Source organism: Clupea harengus, chromosome 10 (genome assembly GCF_900700415.2).
Source record: "Clupea harengus chromosome 10, Ch_v2.0.2, whole genome shotgun sequence".
NCBI lineage: Eukaryota > Metazoa > Chordata > Actinopteri > Clupeiformes > Clupeidae > Clupea > Clupea harengus.
The window spans coordinates 8,773,103-8,785,160 of NC_045161.1; the positions used below are offsets into that span (position 1 = coordinate 8,773,103).

The 12,058-nt window shown below is 44.7% G+C and overlaps 1 protein-coding gene across 2 annotated transcripts in view; it reads left to right on the forward strand.

Moving 5' to 3' along the window:
* The window catches only part of ralgps2 (Ral GEF with PH domain and SH3 binding motif 2), a 95,461-nt gene that overhangs the window by 43,642 nt on the left and 39,761 nt on the right, over positions 1-12,058 (forward strand). For both annotated transcript variants that reach the window (XM_012839540.3, XM_012839541.3), the window contains exons 7-9: positions 968-1,057; positions 1,252-1,344; positions 6,931-7,057. In XM_012839540.3, coding sequence (XP_012694994.1) covers positions 968-1,057; positions 1,252-1,344; positions 6,931-7,057 — 310 coding nt within the window. The remainder of the gene's footprint in view (positions 1-967; positions 1,058-1,251; positions 1,345-6,930; positions 7,058-12,058) is intronic.

The window sequence follows — 12,058 nt, forward strand, 5'->3', positions numbered from 1 at the left end:
CACACACTCACACTGCTCTGCAGCTGTCTGGATCCACACATTCCGCTGGCATCGGCCGTGAAGATCTTGGTTTCTCAGCGAGCGCTGGTGCTTATGCAGTATTGATGGGTAGTTTGTCATGTTGGAAATGCTGAGCTGTGAAGAGTAAGCATTCTGTGCTGATGACGGGGTATAACTAATTAATCAAAAAACAATCAGCACACAGCCACACACACCCACAATAATACACCACTCCACCGTGTGCACACACACACACACACACACACACACAATGAGAGAGTGAGTGAGTGAGAGAACACACACACTGACTGGGCAGGATGTACAGTAATACATTGTAGTCTTTTTAGTTGGCTTTTGGGAAAGCGGATTTTTTCCTTTTTCCCCCCTCTTAGTCTTTCTCCATGGCATTTCCCTGGCTTGTCAAACCATAGTACGGTTTCCCTTCATCCAGAAGAGGTTATTATTCTGGCCAATCTGCCCTCGTTTGGGAAGGGTAACCCTATCCGCCTGGCCATGGCCAAAGTAAGCACTTGGGGCTTATTTATTAATAAAGAGAGAGAGCCCACGGTGGACGAGAGGGGAACATTTCATGTTACCAGTGTTGGATGGTAATGAGGGTGCTTTGTCACTGTGCACACACTTTTTAAGAAGCCGGTTTGCCCCCGACCCCCTTCTGTGTGTGCAGGAAAGCGCTTCGTGTTTTTATTTGAGGGTTAATGGGCCTGTCAAAGGTGCTTGTTTGAGGGGCTGCATTAGGTGGGTGTTTCATAAAGAGGTTAACGGCGTGTGCTTTTATTGAGTTTTTGGCGCGCGGCTAATGGTATGTTGAAGCGGTTATTGTGAACTTTTTATGAGTGACTTTTCATAGCATGGGGAGGTCTATGGTATGTTTTTGCAGAGGGTTATTGGGTGTTTAATCCGTGTGTGTGTGTGTGTGTGTGTGTGTGTGTGTGTGTGTGTTTTCCAGACAAGTTTCTGGGTCGTACGGGAGATCCTTCACGCCCAGACATTGAAGATAAGGGCCGAAGTGTTGAGTCTCTACATCAGGACTGCCAAGGTAAAACCCCTGTGTGTGTGTGTGTGTGTGTGTGTGTGTGTGTGTGTGTGTGTGCCCCAAATCTGAAAGCAGATCCTTCAGTACTGCATAAGTCTCTCTGCGTGTGTGTGTGTTAAATGTGTGTGTGTGCATTATACTTGCCATAACCATGTTGTTGTCAGCTCATTGAGTCCTGTGCACTTCTGTGCTTACAGAAACTGTGTGACATTAACAACCTGCACGCGGTCATGGCGGTGGTGTCCGGCCTGCAGAGCGCGCCCATCTTCAGACTCTCCAAGACCTGGGCTGTGAGTACTCACCCTTGCCAGATCCACCCCACACCTGAACCAGATCTCAGCCAGATCTCAGCCAGTCAGCTGCTATTTAAAAAACACTTTATTATTATTATTATTATTATTATTATTATTATTATTATTATTATTATTCTCCTGAAGCCCACCAGCCAGAGGTTCATCTCTTTTGTTGACTTCACTTTCAGTTCCATTTCCTTTCAGCGGCTTTTATTGCTCTGTCTAATTTATATCCCTCTGGCTGTGGCATAATTCCAGCTTCCTCCATGAAATGGTCCTACTGTATTGGACCTCTGGCTTATAGGCGCCTGTGTTTTGAATCAAGACCTCTTTTTCTTTTCTTTTTTCTCCCCCCCTCACTGACTCCTCTCTCCCTGCTACTCTCTGTCTTCTCTCTGTCGAGAGCTAGTTTCTCTTTTACAAACCGGCCTCTCTGTGCATTGGTGCATTGGAGTTTGAGACTGTGGGCTTAATCAGATCTTGGACAGACAGACAGACAGACAGACAGAGAGAGAGAGGAAGGCAGGAAGGAGCCCTCTGGGGTGTGTGGAACGACGGCAGTGTGGCTTCTGACACTAATGAGGCCTCATTATGATGGACTGATGTAATGGAGGAGAGAGAAAGCGAGAGAGAGAGAGAGACGGAAAAGACTTCTCGGTTTCTCTTCCTTTTTTTTTCCTTTTTTTTTTTTTTTTGAAAGAAAAAAATAACAGTAGCAGTCATTATTCCCCTTCCATCAGTGTCTAGAAGCATCTAGGCTATTCCGCAGTAAAAATCCTATTCTGTGCTTCTATAAACCAGACACCTGTTTCAGTTGCAGACGAGCGCTGGGACACCCCCGTCCTCTCACGGCAGTGAATGAATGCCATTTATTATGAGAGCACTCGATGTAAAATGCCTCTGTGCGTTTATGGGGAAAATCATTTTCTTCCCACTTAAATGGTCAATTAAGTGCCATTTTTTGGCCCATTTGCACAGTAGTGATACAGAAGTGCAATTCAGCTGTTTGCATCCATTTGAGTGCTAATGTGCATGTAAAATGCATTCAGCGTTTATGGAGAGAATCATTTTCTTTCCACTTAAGTTGGCAGAACGTAGTGTTGTTTATGGCGAATCTCATGTGGTGCTTACACAGAGTGCAATTTAAACATCTGAAATGTAATAGCGTAAGTGAAGAATTGAGTTCTGCTGCTGTTGCGTGTCATATACATTTTCACCTGGTTGTTATCTGGAGAGGAATTTAATGTGTATGGCCCACGGGTCTGAATGAATCGCAGATATTCATTTTATTGACGTCCTCCGTCTCTGGGTGTTGAGGCTTGGCTGGAGTAGCGGCTGTCAGTCAGAGAGCCAGCTGGATGAGTGACCCGCGCCTCAAGGTCTGATTCACTTACTGTTATGATAACGGCAGCTGTGCACAGTCAAAGACTCTCCGCTCCTGTCACTCAGAGCTCCCAGTCCTCCATCACACACACACACACACACACACACACACACACACACACACACACACACACACACACAAATAAACACACACATCGTTTCATCAATGAAGATCTTGGTTTCTCAGCGAGCGCTGGTGCTTATGCAGTATTGATGGGTAGTTTGTCATGTTGGAAATGCTGAGCTGTGAAGAGTAAGCATTTTGTGCTGATGACGGGGTATAACTAATTAATCAAAAAACATTTTTTTTTTTTACATTTTTGTCAGATTCTATATCAATATGTACAATTTCGAACTTTCAAACAATTTCGAACTTTCAGACTACTGTGCAGTTTTCTAGGTTCTTTTCCACAATAGTTAAAAATAGCCTAAAGCCTAATTTATGGTTGGCCTTTTACTCCGTCGTTGCAAACACTCTCCGAGCACCTCTCCGTGGCCTGACGTGCACCTCCCAAATTTAGTAAATATCTGTCTCCGTCAATCCCTCAATACATCGCTGTTTACCTTGTGGGTAGTAGCATGCCAATATTTAGATAGCTGGCTCAGAAACCTCGCAAATCCCCTCAGACATATTTTTCAGTTACAATAAAGTTTTTTTTTTTTTTTTTTCTCTCTGTCTATTTCTCTGTAACTTTAAAAAAAATCTAAGCAAAAAAAAAGTCAAACAACTTTTATGTACAAATACGACCATACTACAGAGTTTGGTCCGACATCTTTTTTTTTTTAGTTATTTTTTTTTTATTGCTTTGCGACACCCACCAACCAACGGAGAACTATAAAGGTTCATGAGTCCGTCGAAGCAACGGCGTGGCCACACAGTAACGCAGTCGTAGTTCTGGCCTTAACTTTCATATTACAGAAAACTCCATTATTACTAGTACTCCCTAATAATTGTCGATGATTCAATGTGTGCGAAGTGCGAGCGCATACAGGAAAAGTTGTTACATCAATTTTTTTTACTTTTAAAGCAACTAAACATATGTGTGCCTGAAATGAATAGAATTTGGTATATAAGCCTTAGGCCTTTTCTTTAGTGGTTTCACAGTTTGTTTCCAGTGACGTTTGTGTTCCAAATTTGTTTCCAGTGCATTTGCAGTACATTTCTGTTCCCTGTAGAGTGAGGTGACCAGATATCTCCTTTTTCCTTGGACAGTCCTGGGGTCCGAATATTCTGATAAAAAAAATTATTTTATTCCCATCCCATATTATGTCTCTTATTCCTATCCCATATTATGTCTTTTATTCCTATCCCATATTTCCTCTTTCCTTAATAATTCCCATTAAACTTAATAACGAGGTTAACAGCAATAAAATAATTGTTATGAAAAAACAGTTTACACAATTACCCGAAGATCGAGACAACATACCGCGCAGGGGTTTGCACCTACTAGAGTTTGCTAAGCATTTGTCTAGCTTTCCATATTTTACAATGGCAAACTTGGAACAGTGCCACAATCTCCATTAGAGGCAAGAAATATATTACATGCATTCCATTTGAAAACATCTCTCTATATATATGGAAAGCTGTGATTTAGTATTTCATATCCCATTCATATCTATATTGAATCGGAATCGAATCAAAACTGATTACATTGAATCTTTAGCTTGTGAATCTGATTTGACTCAAATCGGGGCGTCTGTGCCAATACCCAGCCGTGTGTGTGTGTGTGTGTGTGTGTGTGTGTGTGTGTGTGTGTGTATATACATATATTAGGGCTGTGAAATGATTAAAGATTAATCAAATTAATCACAGGTTTCTGTGGATTAATCACATATTACCGATTTTCTCGGTATATTTTTGTGAGAACAAAAAGATTTATGACAAGACGGATGTATACATTTAACATGTTTTCTTTTTTATTCATAAAAAAAACAATGGTGCTGCAACTCAGCAGTTCTTTAGCAGTTATCTTTGCTATTCCATGTGGAACATTAATATAGTCTTCATCCTAAACAGAATTTGGGCTTCTTAGCCATTGTATGGTTGAATAAAAAAATGTATTTTCTTTTTAAATCAAACAGAAATTATTTGGGCTTCTTAGCCATTGTTTTTATAGGATGGTTGAATTTTTTTTCTTCTCTTTTTTGTCAAACAACCATTAACCACACCATGACACAATCTAATGCCTCTAAATGCCCTTTTACAGTAGTCTAGCCGCGTCTATCATATTACGTGCACTGTCTGTCCCTATAGTGGTCGTTTTGTCTTCAATTGCCCAGTTGCTTGCAACAGTTTGGAACTGTTGTGCACATGCCTCTGCAAAGTGGCGCTCCTCTGTTTTCATGCACGTTAGTGTAAACGACTTTAACTTCCATTCGTCGGTGATTAGATATGCAGTTACACCCAGGTAGTTATCGTTACTCACAGAAGTCCAGTGATCCCCTGTCAGTGCCTGATGTTTCGTAGCAGCCGTCATTTTCATTTTATTCTTTTCAGCTTCATACAGCTCGTGGATTTTTGTCATTATTGTGCGTTTTTGCTGTGTTTTGATGCTCGAGTCCCCCGTTACCACTCGCAAAACTTTGGTGAACCCCTCCTCAACAATATTAATCGATCTACAGCTTTTTGCAATCCATTTGGCAACTGTGCTAGTCAACTTGTCACAGGCAGACTTAATGAGGGGCCTACGTTGTTCAGTGAGGGTGGTTTGGCGCATTCCACTTTAACTCCCCTCGCCGACCAATGCATGCATCGCGTTGAGGTGGTACTTAAGGCTGGTATTGCTACGGTGAAACGATAACGTCTTCCCGCAGAGTGTGCATATCACTTTGGTTTTATTGAATGTTCCATCTTTGTTTTTTTGAAACACGAACTTCCCATTACAGCGGCGACTAATGCAGATTGGGCGGAATTGTGCGTATAACGGAAGCTCATTTTGCGCATGCGTTAAATGCATTAAAAAAATTAACGAATTAATCCTGTAATTTAATCATAACGCGCTAACGCGTTATTTTTCACAGCTCTAATATATATATATATATATATATATATATATATATATACACACACACACACACACACACACACACACACACACACACACACACACACACACACACACACACACATATATATACACAGACACACACACAACCTCCCTCCTTGCAAACAGATACATATGTGAATCACAGATGTTAAGTTAAACACGCAGGAAAAACACACACACACACACGTACATATACAAGCATGCATGGATACCCACATACATACATACATACATTCATACAGACACTCTCTCACACACACACAGATGTACACACACATTCTCCCGTTTTCCCAGTGCTCCTGGTCTCTGAACGCCCGTCTGTCCACAGCAGGACCAAAACAGCATTTTTCTGCCCTTACCTAACTGGAATCTTTGCATTCGGCCGCCAAGAATTCACACTCACTAACTCGCTCGCTCTCCTCTTTAGCAGAATGAAAAATCAGACACGCTCTTTCTCCTCCACCCTCTCTCCCTCCCTCCCTCTCTCGACCCTCCACAAGCAGTCCTGTGTGGTGTCCAGGCCCAGGCCAACAGACCATGGTGCGGAGCATGTTGTGTTTGGACAGAAGGTGGACGTGTTGACGTCTCGGGGTGGGAGGAGGGGGGTCGGTGGGAAAGGGGTTGGGGATGGAAGGGGGTTAATTGAGGTAACATCAGGCTTGGCGTAGGAGAGAAGAGCGTCGTCATCACCCCTCAGCTGATTTTCCAGCAGTGAGCGACCAAGTTAGCGTCGAGGGCAGGCAGAAAGGGAGACGTGCTTTTATCACCTGTGTTCTTCAGCCCTCGTTAAATCTCCCGTAATGGCCGCCGAATACTTGAGACGCTTGTTTTTTAAAATGTACCCAGAGGAACACCTGTGGCTCGAGGTCCTTTTTAAAAAGGGAGTCACTAGGAGGAGAAGACATTGAGAATAAATATGGTACAGACTGCAGGTGGCTTGAGGATATGTTGCACATGGACATTTGTGTGTGTGTGTGTGTGTGTGTGTGTGTGTGTGTGTGTGTGTGTGTGTGTGTGTGTGTGTGTGTGTGTGTGTGTGTGTGTGTGTGTGTGTGTGTGTGTGTGTGTGTGTGAGAGAGACAGACAGACAGACGTGTGTTTTTGTTCGTGTATATTCATGGGGACTAACACCTGTGTTCTCATGTGATTTCAGTTGCTGAGCCGTAAGGACAGGGCTGCGTTTGAGAGGCTGGAGTACCTGATGGCAAAAGAGGACAACTACAAGCGTCTGAGGGACTACATCAGCAGCCAGAGCATGTGCTCCTGCATCCCCTACCTGGGTGAGTACCCTCATCTCCTACCTTATAAGTACCCTAATATCCTCACCTTCCAATTCGTCAAACACATTCTCATAGGGAGAGAGGATCTTAAGCCCTCATGCTTGTCCTCAGTAAAAAAAACAAAAAAAAAACATGCCCTTCTCAACCTTTTGTTCATCTATTGTTTTGAGTACACAAACACCCCAACCCTCCTACCCGTCTCCCCTTTCAACCACATCCTCCATCTCAGCCACTTCCTGGGTCTCTGGCCTCCAGCGCAAAACAACTCTCTCACACCACGGCCCACTTTGACACACTTTGCTGAGCAGGTACCGGTAACGCACACAGAGGCCTGTGCTGAGGTAAGGCCTATTTCAGAGAGGAGAGGGAGTGGGTTGAGTCGAGCAAGTGTAGTGCTGGTGTGCCTCTCTGAAGGTGCAGAGAATCTTCATGGGAAAGTGTCCAAGTGACCACAGGTCGATAACTGAGAGAGAATATGTGTGTGTGTGTGTGTGTGTGTGTGTGTGTGTGTGTGTGTGTGTGTGTGTGTGCGCCTTTCGGCCATGTTTTGAGGTGTGAATGTCTCATCCAGACCGCCCAGAAGTGTGCTAAAGCCCTTAATGGCAGCTAATAAATAACAGAATGTGAGTCTTCACACCAAACGAACACTTGCCATTCAACACACCACATCTGGCTTTAACATTTTTTTTTAATTCTTTTTAGTAAAAACACTCCAATTTGAGGCATTGCACCGAAGTGTGAAATGAAGGACTTATGTCATCCTCCGTATGTGTGTGTGTGAGAGGAGGAGGGGGGGGGGGGGGGGAGGAGAAGACATGCAGGATGTGCAGGAGTAGTGTTTTATCTCATTTCACTTTGTCGTACTCCACAGACCCGTAAGTCTTTGTAGCCACTCAACCGTATCAACGATTGCTCTTAGCCGTCACTCCTCTGGCTGGTAAAAGGCAAAGTGATTTACACCTCCCATAGCTCTCTCTTCCTCCTTGTCACTCTCTCTCGTTTTTCTGACTCTTCTCTCTATCCCCTATCTCGCTCTCTTTTTATTTCTCTCTCTCTCTCTCTCTCTCTCTCTCTCTCTCGTCCAGCCTAGACACAGGGACCTGTGCTTGGAGGGTTGCGGGGTAAACAGCGGGCTTAAGGAGAGCTCGTAAACTATCAAGGCGTTCGGCTTTTTTGTTCTCTTGGCTTTTTCCGTCCGAATTGGCAGCACAAAATGTGTCTTCTGTCAGCAGGAACAAAGCATTAGGGATCCCCCCGATGAGTCGCTCAGGGAAAAACTGGGCCATCCATCTCTCTCTCACTCTACCTCTGTCTGTCTGTGCGTGTGTCTGTGTACGTGTAAGTATGCTTAGGGATGTTTTATTATTCCGTTTTTTTATTAGAATGCACTCAAAATTGTCTGCAAAGTCCTGTGCTGTGTTTTCTTTCTGGGAAAGGGTGTTTTTCCTTGTACGCCTCACTGCCTTGTGGCCCCCCAACCCCAGTCAGCCGTTTCAATGTGCGTGCATTTATCTGGCGGACGACCCGACTTCTGTGAAACAGAGAGGAGAGAGGGATTGTGAAACAGAGGGAGAAAAAGGGAGAGAGGGAGAGAGGGAGAGGAAGAAAAACAACACCACCACGATGAACACCTCAAAGCCAGCCTGCTGAGAGCATGCAGGGAGACGCTCCTAAAAGTGCCTTTTTCACACACTTGCTCTCGCCCTCATGCTGCCCTCCCTCTCTTCTCTCTTTCACTCTCTCGGTCTCTCCGCTGCACTGTCCATCTCCATCTCTCGCTTTTCAGCCCTCTCCACTCTGTATCTCTCTCTCTCTTACCATCTGCTTCTGTTTTAGGTCCCTCTCTTTCTCTTGCCCCTCTCCCTGTCTCCCTCTCTTTATCTCCCTCCCGCTGTAGTCTTTCATAAACAGGCGGCTCTCGCAGGCCTCCGGGTCGTAACGGCAAAGGCAAAGCGAATGCGGGTGAAACGTTATCACAGAGCAGCTGCGTCGGCCCCCGAGAGCCATGAAATCACAACCAGCCCGACCCAGGCACCAGCCGACGAGAGAGGCCACACAGCTGTAGACAGCTGAGAGAGAGAGTGGAGAGAGAGAGTGGAGAGAGAGAGTGGAGAGAGAGAGTGGAGAGAGAGAGTGAGTGGAGGATGAGTTTGGAATGACTGCAGTTGTGGAAACGTATATGGTAATGGTTGCTCTCCTCCTTTCATCTATCTCTCCCCCTCTCCCTCCCTCCTGTGATCTCATTCCATCCCTTACGAGTTGAAAAACATGTAAAACCGGCTTGGGTTACGATGCTCAAAACTCTGCTGGAGAAAACGTTGCGTCTCACACTAATGTCAATTCACATATTCCCATTCCCATCAGGATTCCTCATGTATATGCAGTGTCCATAGTGCTCTTTGAGTCAGAGAGAGAGAGAGAGAGAGTGTGTGTGTGTGTGTGTGTGTGTGTGTGTGTGTGTGTGTGTGTATGCGCGCGCACACACATCTGTGTCTGTGTGTGTGTGTGTGTGTATGTATGAAGCAAACTGTCTGGATGGCTCCCAGGCCCCTTTGGCAGGTTGGGGGGAAAATGCTGCTCTGTTGTACTAAAGCAGATCTGAAACGCATTAGAACTCTGTCATTCACTCCTGCTATAAATCTCCTGTGTTCCCTCAGAGAGGAGGACAGGAGCGGAGAACCTGGCTTGGGGGAGTGTATATGCATGCATGCATGCATGTACGTATATATGTGTGTGTGTGTGTGTGTGTGTGTGTGTGTGTGTGTGTGTGTGTGTGTGTGTGTGTGTGTGTGTGTGTTGAGAGGGTTGGGGAATGTGGCTGGCTTGTCTCTGTGTGCTTCTTACTCACACTCTCAGCTTCTAGAATTCCCCGCAAAGTTTGAACTTTGACCCCCACCTGTTCTGCGGTCTGGACTTCTTGTTACTTTAAATGTTGAAAGTCAAACTTAATATGAAATGCAGCTGTGTCTGCAGTTATGGTGACTGCAAAGTCCAGATTCATAATATCAAGGGATGTATACTTTTGTGTGAAACAGTAGGTGATGGTGGTGTGGTCTGTGTGTGTTAGAAAGATAGAAAGAGAGGGAGGATAAACATGTGTGGACGTGTTGTGTAATATCGTATTTGCATATGTACTATTTATGTATGGTCTGATCCCTAAGGGGGGAAAGGACCAGTTAAGGTTTTTAGAGGCCACTTCATCCTCTCATAGAGTAGTACTTGGCAGGGAGACACAGAGTGTGAAGGATGGAGAGGGAGGGTGTTTAGCGTCAAGATAGAGGGAGATGCAGGGAACTCAAGTAAGCTCCAGACATCCATGGTGTTAGATTCTCCTTGCTCAAATCCCAAACTGGACCGAAGTGCAGTGCAGAGGGAGGGCAGCTGAGGCTGGAGGTGTGGTGTGATGGAAAAAGCTGGAGCTAAGCTCAGCAGGCCAGGTAACATAATCTGCTGCTTGTTCGCTCAGAGCAGACAGAGCGACTGAGGGAGGTTAGGTAGCACACAAGGTCAGTTCCCCCTGTGTGTGTGTGTGTGTGTGTGTGTGTGTGTAAGAGGGACTGACTACTCAGGTTGTGGTTGAGTGCATGTTGACAGGTGCGGAGTTTTTGTGTAGACGGCGAGGCGACTGTGGTAACGACCTTGTAACCACCTTCCACCTCTGCAGTCTGGAACTCACTACAACACAGACATGTCTAACGTCAGAGAAAGTGACCAAAAACAGTGCCACATACATCAATCAGAGGAGTGGATGTTCCCACCATCACCACCACCATCACCCGGCCCCCCAAATTTCACTCTTTTTCCACTCTCTCTCTGTATCTTCTCTCCCGTGATGCTGGTTCTGGGGGTTTCCCTTTACACCATCCTTCTCTTGTAACGCCTTTATTTCAGATAGCAGGATTGTATTGATGTGATTTTAATCTCCAGCGTGATGTATTTTACCCACGTAGTGTCTTGGAAACTATGAGGACATTGTGGAATGACATTTCAGTGAGTGAGTCAGGTGAGAGTTGCAGTAAAGGAATAGATGTGACCGAGGCCTCCTTAGAAGCTTCTTCTCATTCACTTGCTATGCCTTAATACATATCTTTTTGAGTTTTGTTTATGGAGCATAGTGATAATAAGGAAACAGCAGGAAACAGAAACCATTCTTGGGCATCTGTGCCGTCACGTTTTACAGCCCAGTGTGTGTGGCTGGTACAATGTTGTTGTGAGAGAGGAGGCAGGCCTGGACGCAGACAGACGGTGAGGAGCAGAGAAAAGCTGTCCAGCTCGCTGATAATGTTGATTTAATGTTGTGTCGATTTGGATTGGATTGGATTCAATTTATTGTCATTGCACAGAGTACAGGTACAGAGGGAACGAAATGTAAAAACAGCTCAACAGTAATATTTCTGCTTTGTCACAATCATCTTGAGAGCCAAGAAGTCCTTTGTGTATCAAATAAGTAATTACTTCTTATTTGCATCCATTTTGGCTGTTGCCTTAGAAACGTGCCCTTAGTAATGGAAGTCCACCAGAGAGGACGGAGGCGGACCAAGAACCGCAAACGTATGACCAATTCTGTGGTCGCTGTTTGAAGGGGGAGTGAGGTTTATTGCCCTTTATGCAGAGAAAGCTCTTGCCTCATTGAAGTCAATGGGAGACTCGTGGGATTTCTTCAAAACATTGCCCATTATTTCTCTCTGGAGGGGTTGAAGGTTATTTGGAGCCATCTGTCATCTTTAAAAAAGACAGAGGGTGATCACCTCCGACACCATTTCTAGGCACCACATAACATATGACAACAGACACTCAAAAATAGTCCTCTATGCGGATTGGTGGATGTTGAAAACTGCCTTCCTATATATTACACAACAAATGTGTGTTTTTTATTATTATTTTTTATCGTTTCGTATCATGTAGCCTGTAAACAGGGCTGATATAATATTATGGGCCGAAATACGTTAGCATTGACACAAATCTCAGCAGCCAGTCTCCTTTACCCCTGTCCTGAAATGA